General features: G+C 45.7%; 2 protein-coding genes across 3 annotated transcripts; one reads left to right on the plus strand and one right to left on the minus strand.

Annotated features, from left to right (window-relative positions):
- Nucleotides 1–279: 279 nt before the first annotated feature.
- Nucleotides 280–11836, minus strand: LOC103984924 (SAM50-like protein SPAC17C9.06). The gene is made up of 4 exons (XM_009402501.3): nt 11246–11836; nt 9442–9927; nt 601–1134; nt 280–521 (listed from the first exon to the last, which is right to left on the minus strand). The coding sequence occupies exons 1-4, from the start codon at nt 11747–11749 to the stop codon at nt 441–443; spliced, it is 1605 nt and encodes a 534-aa protein (XP_009400776.2). The 5' UTR covers nt 11750–11836; the 3' UTR covers nt 280–440.
- Nucleotides 11837–12118: 282 nt separating this feature from the next.
- On the plus strand, nt 12119–20803 carry LOC103984926 (uncharacterized). Of its 2 annotated transcripts, none has more exons than XM_009402502.3 (7): nt 12119–12292; nt 12392–12536; nt 12715–12872; nt 18948–19032; nt 19150–19225; nt 19319–19405; nt 19484–20803. In XM_009402502.3, the coding sequence occupies exons 1-7, from the start codon at nt 12201–12203 to the stop codon at nt 20545–20547; spliced, it is 1707 nt and encodes a 568-aa protein (XP_009400777.2). In that variant the 5' UTR covers nt 12119–12200; the 3' UTR covers nt 20548–20803. The 2 variants fall into 2 exon arrangements, with proteins under 2 accessions (XP_009400777.2, XP_009400779.2); XM_009402504.3 differs by having other exon boundaries at nt 19150–19186.
- The last annotated feature ends 272 nt before the right edge of the window (nt 20804–21075 follow it).

Below are 21075 nucleotides of genomic sequence, written 5' to 3' on the forward strand. Positions count from 1 at the left end.
CTCATAAGCATCCACAAATGGAACATATCACAAAACAAGGCCAGCTCTGGACCAGTGGCCAGTGATTCCACGAGTGCAGCAGCCAGAGAAACATCAAAAGAAGCTTATGATCATTCCCCAGCTTTCTTTCTTCACCAACAAAAAGGCTAAATAAATGGAAAATTATATATAAAAAACAACCGACAAAGTTTCTTAAAAGCTACCTTTTTAAAAAAAATCATCATATAAGATCCTATCAAAATCGAGGACCAATGGTTCAAATGGAATAGCAAAAGAAAAAAGAAAAAGGAAAGGGTTCATATCGAGAAAATTTATCTGACCATGGAAATTTTTTTTTTCTCTTGCCTTTCGAAATAAGCTTTCTCCTCTCAATAAAAACACAAACAAAAAAAGGAGCACAATTAGCGAAGGGTGAAAGAATCTGAAGCTACCTAGCAAACCTATGGAGTGGAGAAGCTGAATTGTATGCCTGTCTTTCCATGGTCATGCTGTAGTTGTTTCAATATATAACAGTAGTTAATCTGTAAACAAAAACCACATCTTGTAAGAGGATAGAAGATTGGGTACACTATATTGTTTAGATTTCAAAGCGAGACAAACCTCCATGCGAAAGAATCTGGTGGGGAAGATTATGCCAAATCCGGCTGAGCTCCTAAATGTCTCCAAGAATCCCCGAAACGAGAAATTCTTGAACTCCGCCGGTGTCAAATCGACAACATTCCCGGTGTTTAAAAACATGTGACCGTGCACTCCAGACTCTCTAAACAACTTTAGCGGTAGATCAAATGAGAGATCAGCAAAGGCAGTAACTGCAAGATTACCTCCGATGGTGTCCCCGCATGGAGAGGCAATCCTTCCAGAAGGAGTGGTAGCTTCATCTTCACCATGTTTGGTAAGAATTGCTCTCCGCTCATCGGTTGGGCCTACTCCTCTTAACTTAAACCCCAACAAAGAAGTAGGACCACCCAAACTGCATATAGGAGAAGAATGACCGCCCATGTAAAATCGTTCAGGTAATGGTGATGTTGAGTCCATAAATCCCCTTCCCCATGGCATTATCGCACCTGCTGCAACACCAAAGTTGACAGCAGCATTGTAAAATCCCAAGGGGAAAGCTCCTCTAACATCAAACTCCTGTAACGAGAAAAAAAAAAAGTAAGCAAACATTAATGGGAAATATGCATCTTTCATTTAAATTGAACAGAGAAAAATAATGGTATGATTGACCAAGAACATGACTGATGTTATTCTCTACAATTAATTGCAAAAAAAATTTAATCCTACAAAGAGAATCAATACAGATATAATTCAAATGACTAACTAATATCAAAAGTTCAGTCCAGCACTGTGAGAGGACAAATCCTTTCAACTGTGCTCTCCCTAAGCTTGTAGACCTCTTCCTTCAACAACATGGAATAAGAAAATCTGCACCTTCTCCAGTAAAATATCACTATATAGCATGACTCGTTTGGTCACCAAGGCAGTCACATCTTACTGCATATTCCCAGGCAAACTCTGAGTCCATCTTCTCACCAAATAATGTTTTTCTAAATGAATACATTTCCATCTTTACATAAACCTCTAGCCAGTTTTATATGGATATTATCACAGGCTTTCACAAGCTTTCCTAGTGACATCCTGTCACTAACGGTCGTCGCGCACCCGCAACAACTCCGTTCAACGAACCGTTCGTCGCTCACACCTGCATGTACAGCTGCTTGACAGCATGTTTTCTCTTGGTTTTGGGTCATTTTGCTTGTAAATATGTAAGTTCGAACAAGCTGCGGCGTTACAAAGCGACCGCTCACCGAACCGAGCAAAACAACCCCAAAACAACCCAAAACAGCTCCGTTTTCGCGTGCCGCGGGAGGGTTGCGGAGAACTGCCTCCGCTGACCAAAATGTCAGCCATCTCAAACCCCTGGAACCCCCCGGGTGGCACAGGGCTGGATGGGGCTTCGGTTATATACCGGGCGTTGAACTCTCTTTCGCAAGTTCGCACGTGACCTTTACGGGAACTTGTCTTCGCGCCCGGGACCAGGTGAGCGGCTGTTTGTGGGCTTGCAGCTGTTCGTTCATCCTTGAAAGCCTTGTTTTTCTCCCTCTCCCTCTTTTCTCTTGTGCACACAAGGTGTTCGTCGAATTGCTTGTAAAGCTTCCCCTTTTCGCGAGACTTCGGGACTTGTCCGTTGCTCGTTCTTTCGAACTAACCAACTTTCTCTTTTACAGGTCCTTCGGGACCTGCAAGAGGTTACAAAGTGGGCTGATCCTTGCGGAGCAATATCGCAAGGGCGAAGCGCGACTTAGGCAACGCAAGCTAAGTTCGCGTCTTTGCCACAAGGGTAACTCGCGACTTAGGCAACGCAAGCTAAGTTCGCGTCTTTGGCCGCAAGGGTGCCGCACGCCTTAGGCAATTCCAGCTAAGGTCGTGACATTGTGGTATCAGAGCGGGCAAGCACTTCGAGCGAACAGTGAACGAACTTCGCAACTTCGCGATGGCAAAGCATCGTGGCGAATCAAGCAAGACGGGGCAAGCCGGACCCTTGCCCCAAGCAGCCGCAGGTGGGCTGCATGTGCACACTCGCTCTCATGTTGTTGGAGTCGCTCAAGAGGAGCGCAACAGCGAACAAGATGAGCGAGAAGTTGGCTACTCTCCGCGAGCGGAGGAAGCACAATCTGGAGCGCTAACTGGGAAAAAGAGTCATAAGGAAAGACTCACGACGGCGGAAACCCGCCTGGATGTTCTTGAAGCGAGCATGGAGGAACTCTACCATGGCCAACAAAGACTTGTTGAGGTAGAGAGCTCGCAAGAGGAAGCAGAGTCCAGGATCGACAAGGTCGAGGCCCTAGTCGACCGACTGTCTGATGACACCAAAGACTCCGTGCAACACTTACAGGATGTTGTGGCGGAACTCACTGCTAAGGTGGTCATGCTCACAAGAACACTAAATGCGGGAGGAGGCAACACCCGCGTTGCACCGCCACAAAATTTGAGGGCACCTGAGCCTCATGGATATGGAGGGGCCAGAGATGCCAAAGAGCTCGAGAACTTTCTGTTCGACATGGAGCAATACTTCCGAGCTACGAGGCCCGATTCTGAAGATACCAAAGTTTTTATAGCAACAATGTATCTGAACGGAGATACGAAACTTTGGTGGCGAACTCATTGGGAGGAGATCCAACAAGGTCGGTGTCGAGTCGACACATGGGAGGACTTAAAGCAGGAGTTGAGAACTCAGTTCCTACCAGAGAACACGGAGTTCGTCGCACGAAGGAAGTTGAGACAACTCCGCCAAAGTACCACCATCCGAGACTATGTGAAACAATTTTCTGCACTAATGCTGGACATACAGGACATGTCCGAAAAAGACAAGTTGTTCAGCTTCCTCGATGGTTTGAAACCATGGGCTCGACAGGAGCTAAATCGAAGGAATGTTACCGACGTGGTCGGGGCAATTGCGACTGCAGAAAGGCTCACCGACTTTGTTTCTTCTGAAGACCCAGCAAGAAGGAAACAATCTTCAGGCAATCGACCTCCAAAGCATTCTCGAGGGAAGGAGCTCGGGGGGCGAACAAAAGAAGAAGAGCTCCCACAAAGGACCGAACCCGAAAGGCAAGGCCTCAAAACCTGGAGGATGCTTCTTGTGCGGAGGACCGCACATGGTAAGGGAGTGCCCACAAAAACAGGCACTCAATGCTTTGACGGCTTCCATCCACCCTCCCCGATCGGACAAGGGCAAAGCTGTTGCTCTTAGTTCAAGCAGTTCTGAATCCAGCAGCGACGACGAGGAGTCGCAAGGACCCCGAATGGGAGCAATGCGTTTGTTGAACGCTATGCGGGGTCAAGTGGGGGAGAACATGAAGACAAAGGCACAAAAAGCAGGAAGTAGTGAGCTGATGTATGTGGACATCAAGCTAAATGGCCAAACGACCCGTGCAATGGTGGACACGGGCGCTACCCACAACTTCATAGCCGATCGCGAAGCACAACGACTTGGGTTGACCTTGGAGAAGAGCCCAAGCCGAATGAAGGCGGTGAACTCGGAGGCCAGGCGAATCTCCGGGTTGGCGAAGGGAGTTCCCATCAAAATCGGGACTTGGAGCGGAAACACCAACATGATGGCCGTACCACTGGATGACTTCCAAGTGATTCTTGGAATGGAGTTTATGCACGCGGCGAAGTTGGTGCCGATGCCGTTCTTGAACTCCCTATGTATGATGGGAGGCGATGACCCCTGCGTGGTTCCCGTCTCTCGGAGAGAAACTAAGGAGCCCCAACACATTTCGGCATTACAACTGAAGAAAGGGGTGCGAAAAGGCGAATTGACATTCGTGGCTGCTATGAAGCTAGAGCCACTCAATGAGGAGGCCATTCAAGAACCTGTTATGGTGGCAAACGTCCTAAAAGAGTTCAAAGATGTTATGCCACCCGAGTTGCCGAAGACTCTTCCACCACGCAGAGGCGTGGATCACAGCATCGAGCTGGAGCCAGGAGTGAAGCCTCCAGCGAGACCACCCTACCGCATGCCCCCGCCAGAGTTGGCAGAACTCAGGAAGCAGTTAGGTGAACTGCTAAGCGGTGGTCTCATCCGCAGCTCTAAAGCACCTTTCGGAGCTCCAGTTCTCTTCCAGAAGAAACAAGATGGGAGCCTCCGATTATGCGTCGACTACCGAGCCCTTAACAAAGTAACAGTGAAGAACAAGTATCCCATCCCGCTCATCGCGGACTTGTTCGACCAATTGGGCAAGGCTAAGTATTTCTCAAAACTCGACCTTCGGTCGGGGTATTGGCAGGTGCACATTGCTGAAGGCGACGAAGCGAAGACTACCTGTGTGACCAGGTATGGAGCGTTTGAGTTCTTGGTGATGCCTTTCGGCTTAACCAACGCTCCGGCCACATTCTGTACTCTCATGAACCAGCTATTCAAGGAGTATTTGGATAAGTTCATGGTCGTCTACTTGGACGATATCGTCGTCTACAGTCAAACGCTCGAGGAGCACGTCAAGCACCTACGGACGATTTTCAAGGTTCTCAGGGAGAACACTTTGTTCGTGAAAAGGGAGAAATGCTACTTTGCTCAAACCGAGATCTTATTCTTGGGGCATCGAATCGGTGATGGTTCTATTCGGATGGATAAGTCGAAGGTGCAAGCAGTTGCGAAATGGCGAACTCCCAAGAAGGTGCCAGAGTTGAGATCCTTGGTTTCGTCAATTACTATCGACGCTTCATAGCGGGATATTCGAAGCGGGCAACCCCACTGACGGAGTTGCTGAAGGAGTAGCCTTGGAAGTGGTCGGACAAATGTGAGATAGCATTCCAAGATCTAAAGGCTGCTGTTCTGGAAGAACCGATGCTCAAATTGCCGAACTATGGAGAGTCCTTTGAAGTCCATACAGATGCTTCGGACTTCGCTATTGGGGGGGTACTCATGCAAGAGGGTCATCCGATGGCCTACGAGAGCCGCAAACTCAACGAGACCGAGCGGCGGTATCCAGTGCATGAGAAGGAGATGACAGCAGTGATCCACCGTCTACGAGTTTGGCGACACTACCTCCTCGGGTCACGATTTGTGCTGAGGACGGACAACATCACTCTGAGCTATTTCCAAACTCAGAAGAAGCTCTCCCCAAAGCAAGCGCGATGGCAGGACTTCCTGGCTGAATTTGATATGACAATGGAGTACAAGCCTGGGAAGGCGAATGTCGTGGCCGATGCACTGAGTCAGAAAGTGGAATGTGTGAATGTCGTACAACTGGAGGGCAGAGGCCAAGCAAGTCAGTTGCACTCCAACTTCCTTTCCCGAATCAGGGATGGACTGTATAGTGACCCCCGGGCAGTTATCTTGATGCAGCTCATCAAAGAAGGCAAGGCACGACGATTTTGGGTCCAGGAGGGACTTGTTTACACAAAAGGGAATAGGGTGTATGTTCCCCGAGTGGACAATTTAAGGCATGAGCTCTTAAAAGAGTGTCACGATTCCCTTTGGGCTGGACACCCAGGCATTCACAGAACGTTGGCTCTCGTGGAGAGGGCCTTCTACTGGTCGAAGATGGGGATTGATGTGGAGGAATATGTTCGAACATGCCTTACTTGCCAACGAGACAAGGTGGAGCAGCGGAAGCCGGTGGGACTTCTGGAGTCGTTGCCCGTACCAGAAAGGCCGTGGGAGAGCATTTCCTTGGACTTCATATCAAGCTTGCCACCTGTAGGGGGACTCGGATCGATACTCGTGGTGGTTGATCGGTTTTTAAAGTATGCAACTTTCATTGCTGCTCCCCTACACTGTTCAGCAGAGGAGGCGGCCAAGCTGATGATGAAGTATGTAGTGAAGTATTGGGGAGTCCCGCACAATATCATTAGCGATCGAGACGCTCGGTTCCTGTGACGATTTTGGACCGAGTTGTTCAAATTGTTGGGGTCAAAGTTATACTTCTCTACAAGCCTCCACCCCCAGACGGATGGTCAGACTGAAAGAATAAATTCGCTCTTGGAGCAATATCTTCGGCACTACGTGAGTGCCAATCTCGTTGATAGGGTGAAGCTGTTAGACATTGCCCAATTCTCCTACAACTTGCAACGGAGCTCTGCATCCAACAAAAGCCCCTTCGAAATTATCACAGGACAATAACCGTCGACTCCGCACACCATGGTAATTGGGTATACTGGGAGTAGTCCATCAGCCTATCATTTCGCAAAGGAGTGGCATCGAAATGCAGATATTGTGCGGGCTTATTTGGAGAAGGCGGCAAAAAGGATGAAGAAGTGGGCCAACTTGGGAAGGCGACCGCAAGAGTTCAAAGTTGGCGATTTGGTGTTGGTAAAGCTCCAACCAGCATCACTCCAATTCTTTAGGAACAAAGTCCACAAAGGATTGGTGCGCAAGTATGAAGGACCCTTCCCAATCATCAGTAGGGTAGGCAACGTCTCTTACAAGTTGCAGCTGCCGGCGTGGTTCAAAATTCACAACGTTCTTCACGCCAGCAACCTAAAGGCCTACCACTCGGATCCGCAAGATGCTTTCCGAAGTGTTCCAACTCGGCTACCTCCCATCACAGCCTCCTACGAGAAGCGAGTGGAAACCATTCTGGCGGACCGCAAGATAAAGCTACCCAACGGAGCTGAGCAGACAGAGTACTTGGTGAAGTGGCGAAAGCTTCCCCGAACTGAAGCCAGTTGGGAGCCTGAAGACGCCCTGCGACATGAAGAAGAAGTCATCAACAATTACCAACAAGAGTCGACGAGGGCGTCGACAGTTTAAATGGGGGAGAATGTCACGAACGGTCGTCGCGCACCCGCAACAACTCCGTTCAACGAACCGTTCGTCGCTCACACCTGCATGTACAGCTGCTTGACAGCATGTTTTCTCTTGGTTTTGGGTCATTTTGCTTGTAAATATGTAAGTTCGAACAAGCTGCGGCGTTACAAAGCGACCGCTCACCGAACCGAGCAAAATAGCTCCGTTTTCGCGTGCCGCGGGAGGGTTGCGGAGAACTGCCTCCGCTCACCAAAATGTCAGCCATCTTAGACCCCTAGAACCCCCCGGGTGGCACAGGACTGGATGGGGCTTCGGTTGAACTCTCTTTCGTAAGTTCGCACGTGACCTTTACGGGAACTTATCTTCGCGCCCGGGACCAGGTGAGCGGCTGTTTGTGGGCTTGCAGCTGTTCGTTCATCCTTGAAAGCCTTGTTTTTCTCCCTCTCCCTCTTTTCTCTTGTGCACACAAGGTGTTCGTCGAATTGCTTGTAAAGCTTCCCCTTTTCGCGAGACTTCGGGACTTGTCCGTTGCTCGTTCTTTCGAACTAACCAACTTTCTCTTTTACAGGTCCTTCGGGACCTGCGAGAGGTTACAAAGTGGGCTGATCCTTGCGGAGCAATATCGCAAGGGCGAAGCGCGACTTAGGCAACGCAAGCTAAGTTCGCGTCTTTGCCACAAAGGTAACTCACGACTTAGGCAACGCATGCTAAGTTCGCGTCTTTGGCCGCAAGGGTGCCGCACGCCTTAGGCAATTCCAGCTAAGGTCGTGACAATCCGGTAAACAAATTAATGAACCTTCATGCTTCCGCAACGGTGGCTTTGAACAAAACTGAAATCATAGAAAGGAATATGAATGTTGACAAACAGTCATTAATGATACACAATATTAATTACACTCATGTGGGTAGGATTGTTCATTTATGATGCACTCATTGAGGGGTGATTGAGAACAAAGAATCTAGACAAAAAACACAGTTATATACCAATATTCATTCTACAGAAATCTTTTTAAGTTCAAAGCATTAATCTTAACAAAGTAATATAAGGATACCAAACAGAGGGAAAAACAAAAGGAAAAGGAAAAAGGTGGTGGGAAAGCAAGTTGCAAACAATTGTTTTGTGTGCTTCTTCCTTTTTCTCTGCCTTTTGGTGGGGCAAATTCTGCATGGTGGTAATCATAGCTCAGGAGCCCAGTGGTTGAGTTTCAGAGAGGACAAAGAATGAACAATTAGAATGGAAAAAGGAAATGGGACTACAGGATTAATCAGGCATGTAGTTCACCTACAGAACAGATAAGTATAAGCAAGAGAGTTCTGCGGAAACATAACCAGGACTCATATTTCCATTATGAAGCTCACATAAAGTTTCACCTGATCAGTCTGTTAATACAAGAAGTGAGACACACAGGTCCTGACAAAACTAGCTGGTTCCAATACTTTGCTACCAGTCACATGCTTATCCCTTAAATGATAGGAACTAACTAGAGGATGTCCTCGTTAAAAAGTTTTGCGGTCAAAGACTTTGGCTTATTGAGTGTAGTAACAATATCATACATTGATAAGCACCTGGAATAGTCAAAATTTTGCTAACGTACTTCCAGGACCAAAAAAGCCAAAAATTTAACATAGATCAGCTATGTGCTACAATTTTATTGTCTTTTATTCCTCTAATAACCTTATAAAGTACAACGCACACCTTTTCAAGTATAATTTGTAGGAACTATGGTAACTGATTGTCTTTTCTACCAACATAGAGCGGAGAAGTACAAAAAAACAAAACAAAGCTGGATCTACGATCCATTTAAACCTTAGCATCAATACATTGTAGTACTTATGATCATTCTACACCAAAATTCATGCTATTTATTCAACAACCAACTGTGACAGCATATTGCAAGAAAATTGCAATGTTTGCAATCTAAAGTAGCACATCACGCTGTTAAAATAGACCCAACATATAACTACAGCAACTACCATGTTCTCATGCACTATAACTAAATGATAGAAATGAGACAATTAGAATGACAATTTTTACAGTTGAATCAAGACTCTAAACCACTGGGAACATCAAAGAGAGCTTACCAGTTCAACTGTATAGTAAAACTAAATATTAGTACAAGCTATCAAAATTCAATAAGTTGATTAAATTCCTTCTTAATCAAACATGAAAAGTTAAGAGATAGTACCTGTCTGATAAATCGTACGATCCTACTATCTGGTCCAAGACCACCAAATTGAGAAGTTGAAAGGAAAGCATACCCACGTGTTGGCCTCAGATTAGAATCTCTATGGTCAATCCTGTATGTGTATTTTAAAGAGGAAAGAAGACTATGTCCTAACTGTCTCCGTATTGTTTTGGATGACATGTGCGATGGATCGGATAAGTTACGCCATGTAAGATTGTAAGCCAGGTCATGGTTTCCGGTTGATATCAAACCAACAGAAAGACCCAATAGGCGTTCCTTGTATGATGAAAACTTTAACCAATCTTGAGAGAGTAATGACACCCGAGTCGTAAGAGGAGTTGAGATTGCTTTGAATCTGGGCAACGACACTCCAGCACTTATCTCTGATGTTTGACCAAAACCATAAGCCCCAGAAGCATCCCAAATATCACCATAGCCAAACAAGTTTTTGAGCTTCAGTGATCCTTCAAGTGACCAAGATCTAGCCTGCAAAAGCCATAACAATGAAATAATTAATTTATTATTGGAACAAGGTTCTTTGGTCTCTTGTTAGAGGCACCTCTCTCTCCCTCATAGAAAGTAGCTTTCTCTGGGAGGAGACAATCCTCAACACTCTTCCTCTTTGCATATTGGTCATTCGCAGATTGAGCTGCATCTTCTCCTATTCCTCTTCCCCACCTCCTCTCCTCCTCTTCTTCAATGTTAGCTGGCAGCATATCTGGTCGGTGGAAAACTGAGAACAGTGTCACTACCATTTTCCCCCATCCTTATCTTATCGTTGGGCACCTGGAAAACTGTTTTCCTACATTTTCTTTTTTATCTTCTTATTTTCTTTTGAGAGGTCGTAAAGGTTAGAAAATGTACATTTGGAATAGTCAAAACAGGCAATCTAACCCAATCCTAGGTCAGATGGACTCATTCGTGTGGAAACAATCAATTTTAAAACAAGTATTTGGCTCATTAACTCTTAACTAGTTCATAGTCAAACCAGATTGGTTTGAAGTGGGTCATTAGATTCGACACATTTTGCACCCTAGTGGTAGATGTCTGACAGTCTAAAGGCAATAGCTAACTTCAAGAACATATCTGTTAGTTCCAAAATTTTATACAGAGATAAAGTATGTATGCAATAAGATGAGGTTGAGTCATATCTATATAGTTATCATGTTCAGCTAATCTTGTTTTTTCAGTTGATTACAATTTTATTTTTTTCAGAGATACAATAGTTGATTAAAATGTAGCTTTAAGAATTATGAAATAAAAAATTTATGGTTATTAAAACATATTCTCAATCAAATATTGCCAGATTAAATCCAAATCTACAAGAGATCACTAAAGAGTCCTTCAAAAAATAAGAAAACAATGTTCTAAAGTTGTTTGGTGATTCACAAATATGACGTTAAGGGGAGTTACGAGTTTATGTAAACATACTAACATCATCTAAATAATAGTATTGTTTATCGTGAGTTTCACAAATATTGTCTTTTATTATTACACTTTCTATTCAATTCCAATTTCTACTCTTAACATCCAATACATATAATTATCTCCAATACATTTAGTAATCTCTTGTATCGCAAGACTTGTTAAGAATCTCTCATAACCAGCATCGTTTCAGTTACTCGTATTTGTGAGAAGCTCAACAATACTTCCTCGATCCCTATTGTATATTTCTTGTTTAAGAGAAGGATTGCCAATTAGAAGTCAGTGAGTGTGACTACACTGTCATACAATCTACTTCTATAAGGAAGATGTGACGGGAACGGGCAAATAAGATAAACAATAAACAGATCGAGGATCTCACCTCTGGCTTTGAATATGCCCCGAATTCACCAGTCAGCGGATTCCTGGCCTCTACGACATCAATGACGACATTGGCGGTGCCAGGGAGCTCGGAGGGGCCGGAATCGAGCGTAATGGAAACCGAGTCAAAGATATCCAACTGGCGGAGGCGCGTGTTGGCGAGGCCAGCAGCCTGGATGAGCTCCTGCATGGAGCAGGCGGAGCGGAAGGCATCGAGGACCTCGGCTTCGATGAGGGCGTCCTTGGTCTTGGTGTTGCCCCGGATGATGATGTCTTGGACGCGGAGGCGGACGGGGCCCCCGGAGAGGCGGCGGAAGAGGCGATCGATATTCTCCCTCTGGGCAGCGGGAGTTTCGTCTTCCTCCGCCTCCTCCTCGTCGTCGCCCTCCTCCTCGATCTCGTCTTCGTCCTCGCCTTGGTGTTCATCGTTAGTAGCACTCTCAGTCTCCAATTCTTCGACGGGCTTAGGGTTCGGGCCGGCTTCGGAGTCGGAGGGGGTCGCCATGAGGGGGGCAGGAAAGAGAGAGAGGCTCTGGTTTGGGTTTAGTGAGACCGAAGTGACACAGATCGGCCTGCGTTTGAAGGTCCCGCATGTGTTGCCTTTTTTGTTTCTAAAAATAAATCGTCGGAAACCGAAGATATAAGACGTGACTGATTAAAAATGTTTTCGTTGTTTCTGTGTTTAATGAAAACGTGTTTGATCTAGAAAATCTAAAAACACTTCTAAAATCATAAACAAGGGCATTGCGCTTCTTCTTCTGATTGCGGTCGGCAATTTGGTCTTCGCACAGACTCTGTGACTAAGCCCAATGCAATGATCAAGCTCGACATTAAGCCCAAGCCTAACCTAACAAGACTATAAGCAGTAGCGCCTTCTTTCCCCCTTCACCGTTCAAACCCTTCCCCCCCTTTCTCGCCCCCCACCGAAAAGAGGAGGGCAGGGAAAGGGGCAATCCATGGCGGACTACTTCCAGAAGCAGCTCCTCTCCTCGCTCGTATCCGACATCAAGAACTATGACGGCCGTGATCCTCTCCGCCCTTGGCTTCAGTAAGAAAACCCCCTTTGCAAAGAAAAGATTAGATTTTGAACTGACTCAGATGTTCCGTCTCCTGTGCTTATGATGGTCTCATCCAATCTCTGCTGCAGCGGCATTCGGAGGATGAAGGAATCTTTGCCTCCTCGAATCTTGAAAGAGAAGCTGCCGAGATTCCTGCAGAAGTGCGCCCAGACTTTTGAATCCGATCGCAGATACCGCAATGACGCTCGATACCTCCGCGTCTGGATCGAACTGGTAACGCAGATGTTAGATGAATGAACAAGCTTCAGACCTGATGTCATTTAGGGCTTTTTATTTCTTTTCTTTTATATTCCTCCTTCGCTTCTTATAGTCGATCTAGCTGCTGTTGCTGATGGATTCTTAAATGGAACATGGCCGTCTCACGACTTGTTGGTTTTGTGGCTTGCGTCAGATGGATTACGTGGATGATGCCAAGGTGCTTTTGAGGAAGATGGAGACGAACGGTATTGGCTTGAAACGAGCGATGTTCTATTTGGCGTATGCTTTGTACTATGAGAAGCAGAAGAAGTTCACAGAAGCGGAGAAGATGTACCATGTGGGTGTTCAAAAGTAAGAATTTTATTCTCTTGTTATTTCTATGGTCTATATTTGGGATGGGGTATGCTTTGCTTAGGAATATTTATAAGCTTAGTTGTCTTCAAATGTAGATCATGAGAGCATTTAGATTCCTGTTCATTGCTCAAATGCTAATGGATGACAAAATGGCCATAGAGTAGATGTTTAGGCATGCTGTCCCATGGTAAGATTGTAAAGGATTATCTGAGGGTTTTATGTTGGTGTCAACATAACTTTTGAGGAGTTGTTTGTGCCAAAGTTGATGAGAAAGAAGGTAATTAAATCAAATAAGATGAAACCTTTTCCAAGGCACAGTATTGTGTGCATGACAAATCAACTAAATCAACTTCATTTTTATATGCTGATCAAATTTCTTTCTGTGTTGTATGCTACACTAACATGCTTATTCTATCTAGAGCTAGTGAAGAACTATTTATTTTGTAGTGTACTTATGCAGGATGCTACTTAATGTCGTGCACAGGATGCTACTTGAATTTGTCAGCTAGTTTGTCATTCCTATTTTTCTCTTTTTTTATGGAATCCAAACTTTCACTCCAATGGACCTCACCTAAGATGTATTGCTAAGTAGTCTGGACCATGCACTAAGCAAATTGCAGAGGAAAAATGCCTACATCCAAAAAGTTCTATTTTGATTAGCATAGATTGGTTCATTAGTTATTGTGCTACGAGGCTTTGCTCGTAATCTTCCCTTCATCTGAGTTGATGCAGTATGTTTTGGTGAAATGAAACACTTCTTTACTATAGCCTCCCTTTGAATGTTAACTAGTGCTGCATCGGTCTAAACTTCAGAATCAGATTCAAATGAGTATCCAATTGTCATAGGACACAAAGGAGATACAAAGGCATTATGTGAAATAGTTTCACTAGATTGTATATTGTAAGGTATGCAATACCGTACCGTACCGTACCGGTATTTCGAGGTTGGCTCGGTACGGTATGGTACCATGTACCGAGCTGTAACGGACAAACTTCTAAACAAGATGTTGGATGTAATGCTTATGTCTGTCCGTTGTCTTTTGGCATGTTCATGCCTTGTACAGCAGGTAGAGGGGCGGCCGAAGGTTAAATAGTCCCATGTTAGTTGGGTTGGTGGCCTCTTTAGGTTTGTAAATAAAGGTTGTGTCATGTGGACACGTGCGAGAGCTTTTCGGTCTGTAATGGACCATTTTACCCTTTGTTGTGCAACTATTCAGAGCTTGTAAAGTCTGTTTGTAATTTACATTGTCTATGAAGTGTTTTTCGGACATGTTTGCTTGTGGATCCCGATTGAGGCGTTCTCTTTAACCCGTTCTCTCTTTTGTTGGTCCTAAGGGACAATGGGAGGCTTCGGGGAGGCTGACCTTTGCGGACGGACGCGCGAGGGTGCCGCACGCCTTAGGCAAAACCAGCTAAGGTCGTGACATTATGGTATCAGAGCGGGACAAGCACTCATAGAAACACTTGACATGCAAACGTGGGGGACCTAGCGGGGCTGCGTTGAGGGCAGTCAGCACACGCGCGACCGTTTGAGGGAAAACGGGCATGGAGATGTAGGGAAAAGAGTCGCTCAGAGGAGCGGGCATCTAACATTGGCATTTTGAGGAATGGCCAACCCTTCGCGCAAGAGGCACCACGAGAACAGGCAAGCTTGGAAGAATGCGGAGCGCACAAAGGTTGGGATGGCTGAGTTTGAGCTACGGCTCAACGTTGACAACTATACTTGATGGTGCTCTAGGCAAGCGAGGCGCTTGGCAAGAATGAGACCATCCAAGGTGGAATGAGTTGTTCAACGACCAAAAGAGTTATGCAAAGCTCAGAGAGGTGAGGGGAATTGCTAACTCGAAGAATTTGGTACTCATGCATGGGCTTGTATGCGGACGATGGAATGTTCGTGGCCATCCTAAGGCGATCGAGACTCGGCGCCATAGAGCATTGAAACTTTCTCTTCGTCATGTGAAGGATACGTCCGGAGGAGGCTGAAGTGTGCAACGAGTTTAGCACGTTGCTAGGCCTTGAGGGGTGCGGCGATGGCTGTATTGACGTGGAGGCGCAATCTAGCAAGTGCGTTTGCAAGAGGCAGAACAATGCATAGTTTGTTCAGCAGATCGGAGTAGTCCAAGAGGATGGTGGTCTCCGAAACGAAGAGAGATGTTGCTCCAACGGGACAGTTATCTAGGAGGGATAAGTCTCGGCACTCCAGATGGAGAATCATGTGAGACGGACTTCACATGTTGAGGAGGAGTACCTCACAAACAACAACTCCACGAAGCTCGGTGGACTGAGCAAGCGGCGAGGAGTTGTCGCATGATCTCGTCGAGAGAATTCATTGGTGGATGCATTGCGAGATCAAGTGGGGGAGCGACCTAAAACAACTTAAATGAAGGCACACTTGGAGTCGATGTGGAGATCGAACTCAAGAGAGGGCTGACCCGTGGAATGGTGGGCGCGAGGACCACCATCGACTCAATGCAAAAACGAGGAGCGGAGCAACTTGGGTGTAACTTGGCGAAGTACCCAAGCCGCATGAAGGGAGCCAGCAGAGAAGTTGGAACATGGAGCAGAAGCACAGTGCTTTCCTTAGACCGAGGTCAAAGACATGAACTCTTGCAGAGGCAAGGGTAGGATCATGTTGTTACATGGGTCCTTCATTCTGACGGAGCGGACTCATCTTGCATGGTGCCAAAGACGAAGGGAGCTTCTGGGCACATGCACCTTATCTCGGAGGAGCATTTGATGGAGGAACTAAGGCGACTCAATTTGCGGAGGCGAAGTTGGGTTCAAAAGGCCTTAGCACAGGGCAAGAGGACGCAGAGGCGGGTACTCTTGAAGAATATGCCACAGTGTTGCCATTCAAGTTGCCATGAAGGAAGCAGTGCGCAGCGGAGAGTTTGCTGGTAGGGGCAGAGGCCCAGGATCCAGACAATGGTGCACAAACTACAGTGAAGTCGGTGGACTTCGGGAGCTACTAGGCGACGGACTGTCCTAGAGTGGTGCTTCATCTAGGTGTGACCCAAGAGTGGGTGGATGAAGGTCGATTGCCAAAGGAGTGAACAAAATCGAAGGTGGAGGAGACCCTGTGATGTATTGGCAGAGGCCACACATGGAGGGTTCACAATTCGAGTTTATTCCACAAAGATCAGAATGTAATGGAGATGTCACCAGGAGGCGACATGGTGCAGCGGATCGTGGTGGAACAGTTCGTGGCAATGCGACACACACGACATAGTTCCGTGAGGGATGAGATCATATGGAGGTATGATCGGGAGCTACTGGGAGCTCCGCTTTGGTGAACAACACGACGGCAAGAAGGACTATTGATTCAAGGAGTTAAGGCCATGGTACCGCAGAGGCGGGTCTTCCGGGCGTGCACCGAATTTTGCATCGGATGAAAACCTTGGTCATCAGCATATGGGGGCTGGGTTCCACCAAGGGAAAAGTTCGAATGCAAGTACCAGTGAGTTCCATGGGAGGGACTTGATCATGCAGAGGTATGATCGAAGCAGCTGGAGAGTTGGACTTCTCCAGAGCTCATATTCGCTTAAGGGAGCCCGACAAGTCAGAGGACAAGGTCGAGTAAGCGAACGTTGCTACCAAGGAAGCTAAGGAGAACAGAATCGGTGCAAACTCTACAATGTGATGGCAGAGGCCATGCATGGGAGTTGCAGTCTGTCTTTCCATCGACCAAACGGACTGCTTGGAGAACACAGTGGTGTTGAAGCAGGGGGTCGAAAGGGGCGAGGAAGCGACGACGAGTCCAGAGGGACTTAGCTACCCAAAATCAAGCATCAGTCGGAATGGAGGTGGACTCAGAGGAGTGCCACAGAGACATTTCTACTAATCATGCAGAAAAGGGATACAGATGCGAGGCGATGGATAGTAGGGCCATGGGCATGGCAGCGCCATGGTACCGCAGAGGCGGGACTTCCGTGCAAGTCATTGATCCCTTGCTCTCATGGAGGGAGAGCGCTTGGTCGTGAAAGGGGCCGAGGAGGTGGAGCATGCAAAGGCAATCTCCAAGTACCGAGACAAGGCTGAAGGGCAGAGGCCAAGAAACTTCGTAAGGCCGGTGTCAACAAGTTTCTCATCAAGATAGCCGTAAGTGAAGGACTTCAGGTCATGCAAGAGTGCACGACCAAGGAACGAAGCAAGCAGTACACGGTGCTGTACCTTTGCTACTCAGTGGAGTAGGCGGCAGGGTTGATGGAGAAGACGGTACAATCCCAGAGGCGACCTCATCTATCAGAGAATTACTCCAAGTTGGGGTGAAAACTTCCTGCATTCCAGGAGTTCAATGGCATTGAGAAGGTGAATCACAGTAGCTAACTCAACGCAAGGAGTGCAAACACTTCAAGTGCTTCAGAAGTGTGAGCAAAGAGCAGGCGAAGGCCAGTAACCAGCTTGATGCATGAAGTACAACCTCGAGGAGGCGGGCGAAGTCAAGTAACCTCTGCCTTCTCAATTCTTAAGAGAATGGGTGAAACTGAGTACCCCAGTTCTCTTATCTATCCAGCAGAGGAGCTCTGCATAAGTTCAACGACCCTTCGAAGATAATGGAAGACAATAGTTGTCAAATCCTCACCAACGGTGATCAGTGCTACTGAGAGTAGATTGTCCGCCTCATTTCCCAACGAAATGCCAATCGAAAGCGGAAGTGATGCGAACCTACTTGGATGTGACAACTAACTGAAAGAAGAGTCAATGAGCATATTTTGTGGAGGAAGGACCCAAAACTTTAGAAGTTTGCGAGGCGATGCTCGTTAAAGCTCCAACAAGCATCCACCCAGTTCAAGCAGCATGTGGAAATTTTGAGAGACTGGCGCAGTAAGGATGGTCTTTTCCTTCATTTGGTGGATCCGCAGGAATCAACGAGGATCAATACAACTCAGCCAACCCCACACCAGAGTCAGAGTCATTGGCGAGTTGAAGCAGCATGGCGGATCAAAGGTTCGACTACTCAGAAACAGCAGCGGAGAGCAGCTGGGAGCCAGGAGGCGCATTGCAGCTAGAGCAGAAGATTGAAGACTCAGCAAAGGCGAAGAGTTGCAGTGTTCACAAAGGCTTCGACGAGGACGTCGAAGGGATAAGTGGGGGAGAATGTAACGGACAAACTTCTAAACAAGATGTTGGATGTAATGCTTATGTCTGTCCGTTGTCTTTTGGCATGTTCATGCCTTGTACAACAGGTAGAGGGGCGGCCGAAGGCTAAATAGTCCCATGTTAGTTGGGTTGGTGGCCTCTTTAGGCTTGTAAATAAAGGTTGTGTCATGTGGACACGTGCGAGAGCTTTTCGGTCTGTAATGGACCATTTTACCATTTGTTGTGCAACTATTCAGAGCTTGTAAAGTCTGTTTGTAATTTGCATTGTCTATGAAGTGTTTTTCGGACATGTTTGCTTGTGGATCCCGATTGAGGCGTTCTCTTTAACCCGTTCTCTCTTTTGTTGGTCCTAAGGGACAATAGGAGGCTTCGGGGAGGCTGACCTTTGCGGATGGACGCGCGAGGGTGCCGCACGCCTTAGGCAAAACCAGCTAAGGTCGTGACAGAGCGGTACACTAGGACGTACCAAGCGATTATATATATTTTTTTCCTCTTACTGTAGCACGTTCCGTCCGGTAGCAGGCGGTCTGCGTACCGGTATGCCGTCGGACCGGTACGTACTGCCCGTACCAGGCAGTACCATTCGAAATTGCATACCATATTTTGATCAATGTGAGAAATTGTACTATTATATTGTATATTATATGAGAAATTGAATACCATTCGAAATTGCATACTATATTGTACTATGTTTTGAGTTAGTATGAAAAACATGGAAATGCAAAATATTAGAAGATGTGTTTACAAGAAGCCTCAATAGGCAACAAAATGTTATATTTGTCTGGTCTGATACTCAAAATGAACTATATATATTGGCATGTGACAAACATGAGTCAGTTATGATGGTCTTAGGAATGATCTCCATCCAAGAATTCATGGTTTAGTTCTGGTGCATTTGAAAAGTTTAATGAATGTAGTTCTGTTATTTTGTTATAAATTCATGTAATTCTTTCACACAAAACTTTCATATAGCCTTGCAGAGCCTGCCGGTGAGTTGCAAAAATCATATGAGCAGTTTCTTCATCGAATGGAGTTGTACAAGAAAAGAAAAGCTAAAGTATACTTGTTTTCTCATGGACTTGTAACTCAGTAGTGGCTCTTGGTTTCCTTTTTTTGTTTCTTTTGTTTTCCTAATGTACATCAGCTGCTTATAAATGTATTTTAACTGCTGCAGGAGGTGGTGTCCAATAAAAGATGCTTAACATTGAAAGGTACTCATATGAGCAAAGAAAGTATTACTGACCAGGAAGGTTGGACTAGTATCCTGTCTAAAAAAGTAGCTCTTTTGAAAATTTCTAATGTCATCTTGGTTTGTTTATGGAGCTTAGGGTAATTTATGGCAGGGATTACAGAGAAGAAGGAAATAGTTGATGATAAAGTTCAAATAGTTGATGCAGAGGATGCTTCACAGAAACCTCATCATATTGAAGGTATTTCCAATTCTGGCAATATGATTGATAACATTATTCTATCAGGACATCCAAAATTTATCCAAGATAGCTGTACAGGTTCCAGCAAACCAAGATGTAAAGTTCGAGGATCAGCAGTTCTTGGAAGATCATCTAAACACAGAGATTATCCTGTTGTTGATTGGGAAAAACAAATTCCACATGATACTGATGACACAGTAGTGGTGAAGTTTGTAGACTCTGCAATAGTTGGAAGGTCTGAAGCAGAAGATGCTTGCCATCACGGACTTGTGGATCCCACCATCAACATGAAGGAGGCTATGAATGCCATCGGTAGCATGTTTCGGGAGCCAATAGAGCCAGAGATCATGGTTAAAAGAAGATCAAGTAAACCAAAGGCTATTCTGCATACCAATGGGTTTGAAGTGTTCATTGATGACGATTTTGGTGATGGACCAAACTTTGGTTCTTGCCCCACAAGGAATGAGCAGTGCGGTGTTAGTGATCTTCCAAACCTGCGGTCCAATAAGCATGGAGAAGCTTTCTTTCCGGAAGCCCTGAAGAACCAAAGGAAAACAGAAGTACAGAAGCCATTTCTCAGAGAGTTCAAAATATTGGCTGATGATGATGAAGTTGATGAGGTGATTGATAGGCAGATTGAAGTTGCCAAGCCACCAATTGCTAATGCTTCCATTTGTTCAAAACAACATGATCCGGCTTCTAGCAGCTATGGCAATTCCAAAATGATCATCCCGGGATTACACGAAGAGACTATTGTTCACAGATTTGTCGGATCAACTGTTCTTGGTGAACCCAAAGTGGAAAATGCATGCCACCATGGTTTGGTAGATCCAACCATCAACCTGAAGGAAGCTATGGATGATATAAACAGCATGTTTGGGAAGCCATTGGATTTCTTTAACAGCGACAAACCAAAGAAGAAGCCAGGGTTCGTGTGTTCAGATAAGAAACCAGCTTGTGATAGATTTGCTGTATCTTGTGAAGGATTCTCAATATTGGCCGATGATGACATGGAAGATCCAGAAAACAATGCTCCACCTGAAAACTTTTGTGAAAATGGTGATCTATTTGAGCCAACCATTTTTACCAAGGAGGCTATGGCCGAAATCAATGAAATGTTTGGACAGCCTTTGGACTTCTGACTAGATTAGGGTACATGATTGGACATGTTTGGTCCAACAACATTTTGCCTCATGAAGATTCCTTGATCTACCAGCTAAAATTGGGGAAGATGTATCGATAACTCTACCCATGGGTAAGTGGATTCTGGAATTTTTCCTACTAAATTCCAGAAATCTGTGCAGAGTTTGATGTGAAATTTTCAGTTGATGAGTTACCAAATATGACCATTATGTTTGTGTGGATCATTTTTATTCAATTGTTGAACCTGTGAATGGAGTCATAGATGCTTTGGTGTTTTTTTTTATCTGATACAGTGAACTCTAATGAAAGAGCAGAGTTACTTGAACCCAATTGGGCTGTGCATCATGAAAGCCGATTCTTCCATCTAACTTCATCAGAAGCCTCTGTGACATAATGACAAATGGGAGATAGGCATTCTCTGTGGGGCTTCACCATTGATCGATTTGCCTATCGTTCATCACCATGACCCATCCCAGATCAAAACCAACGCAGAGAAGAAGAAGAACCACAACAAAGATTTGATTTGA

This window comes from Musa acuminata, chromosome BXJ3-5 (assembly GCF_036884655.1).
Source record: "Musa acuminata AAA Group cultivar baxijiao chromosome BXJ3-5, Cavendish_Baxijiao_AAA, whole genome shotgun sequence".
NCBI classification, from domain to species: domain Eukaryota; kingdom Viridiplantae; phylum Streptophyta; class Magnoliopsida; order Zingiberales; family Musaceae; genus Musa; species Musa acuminata.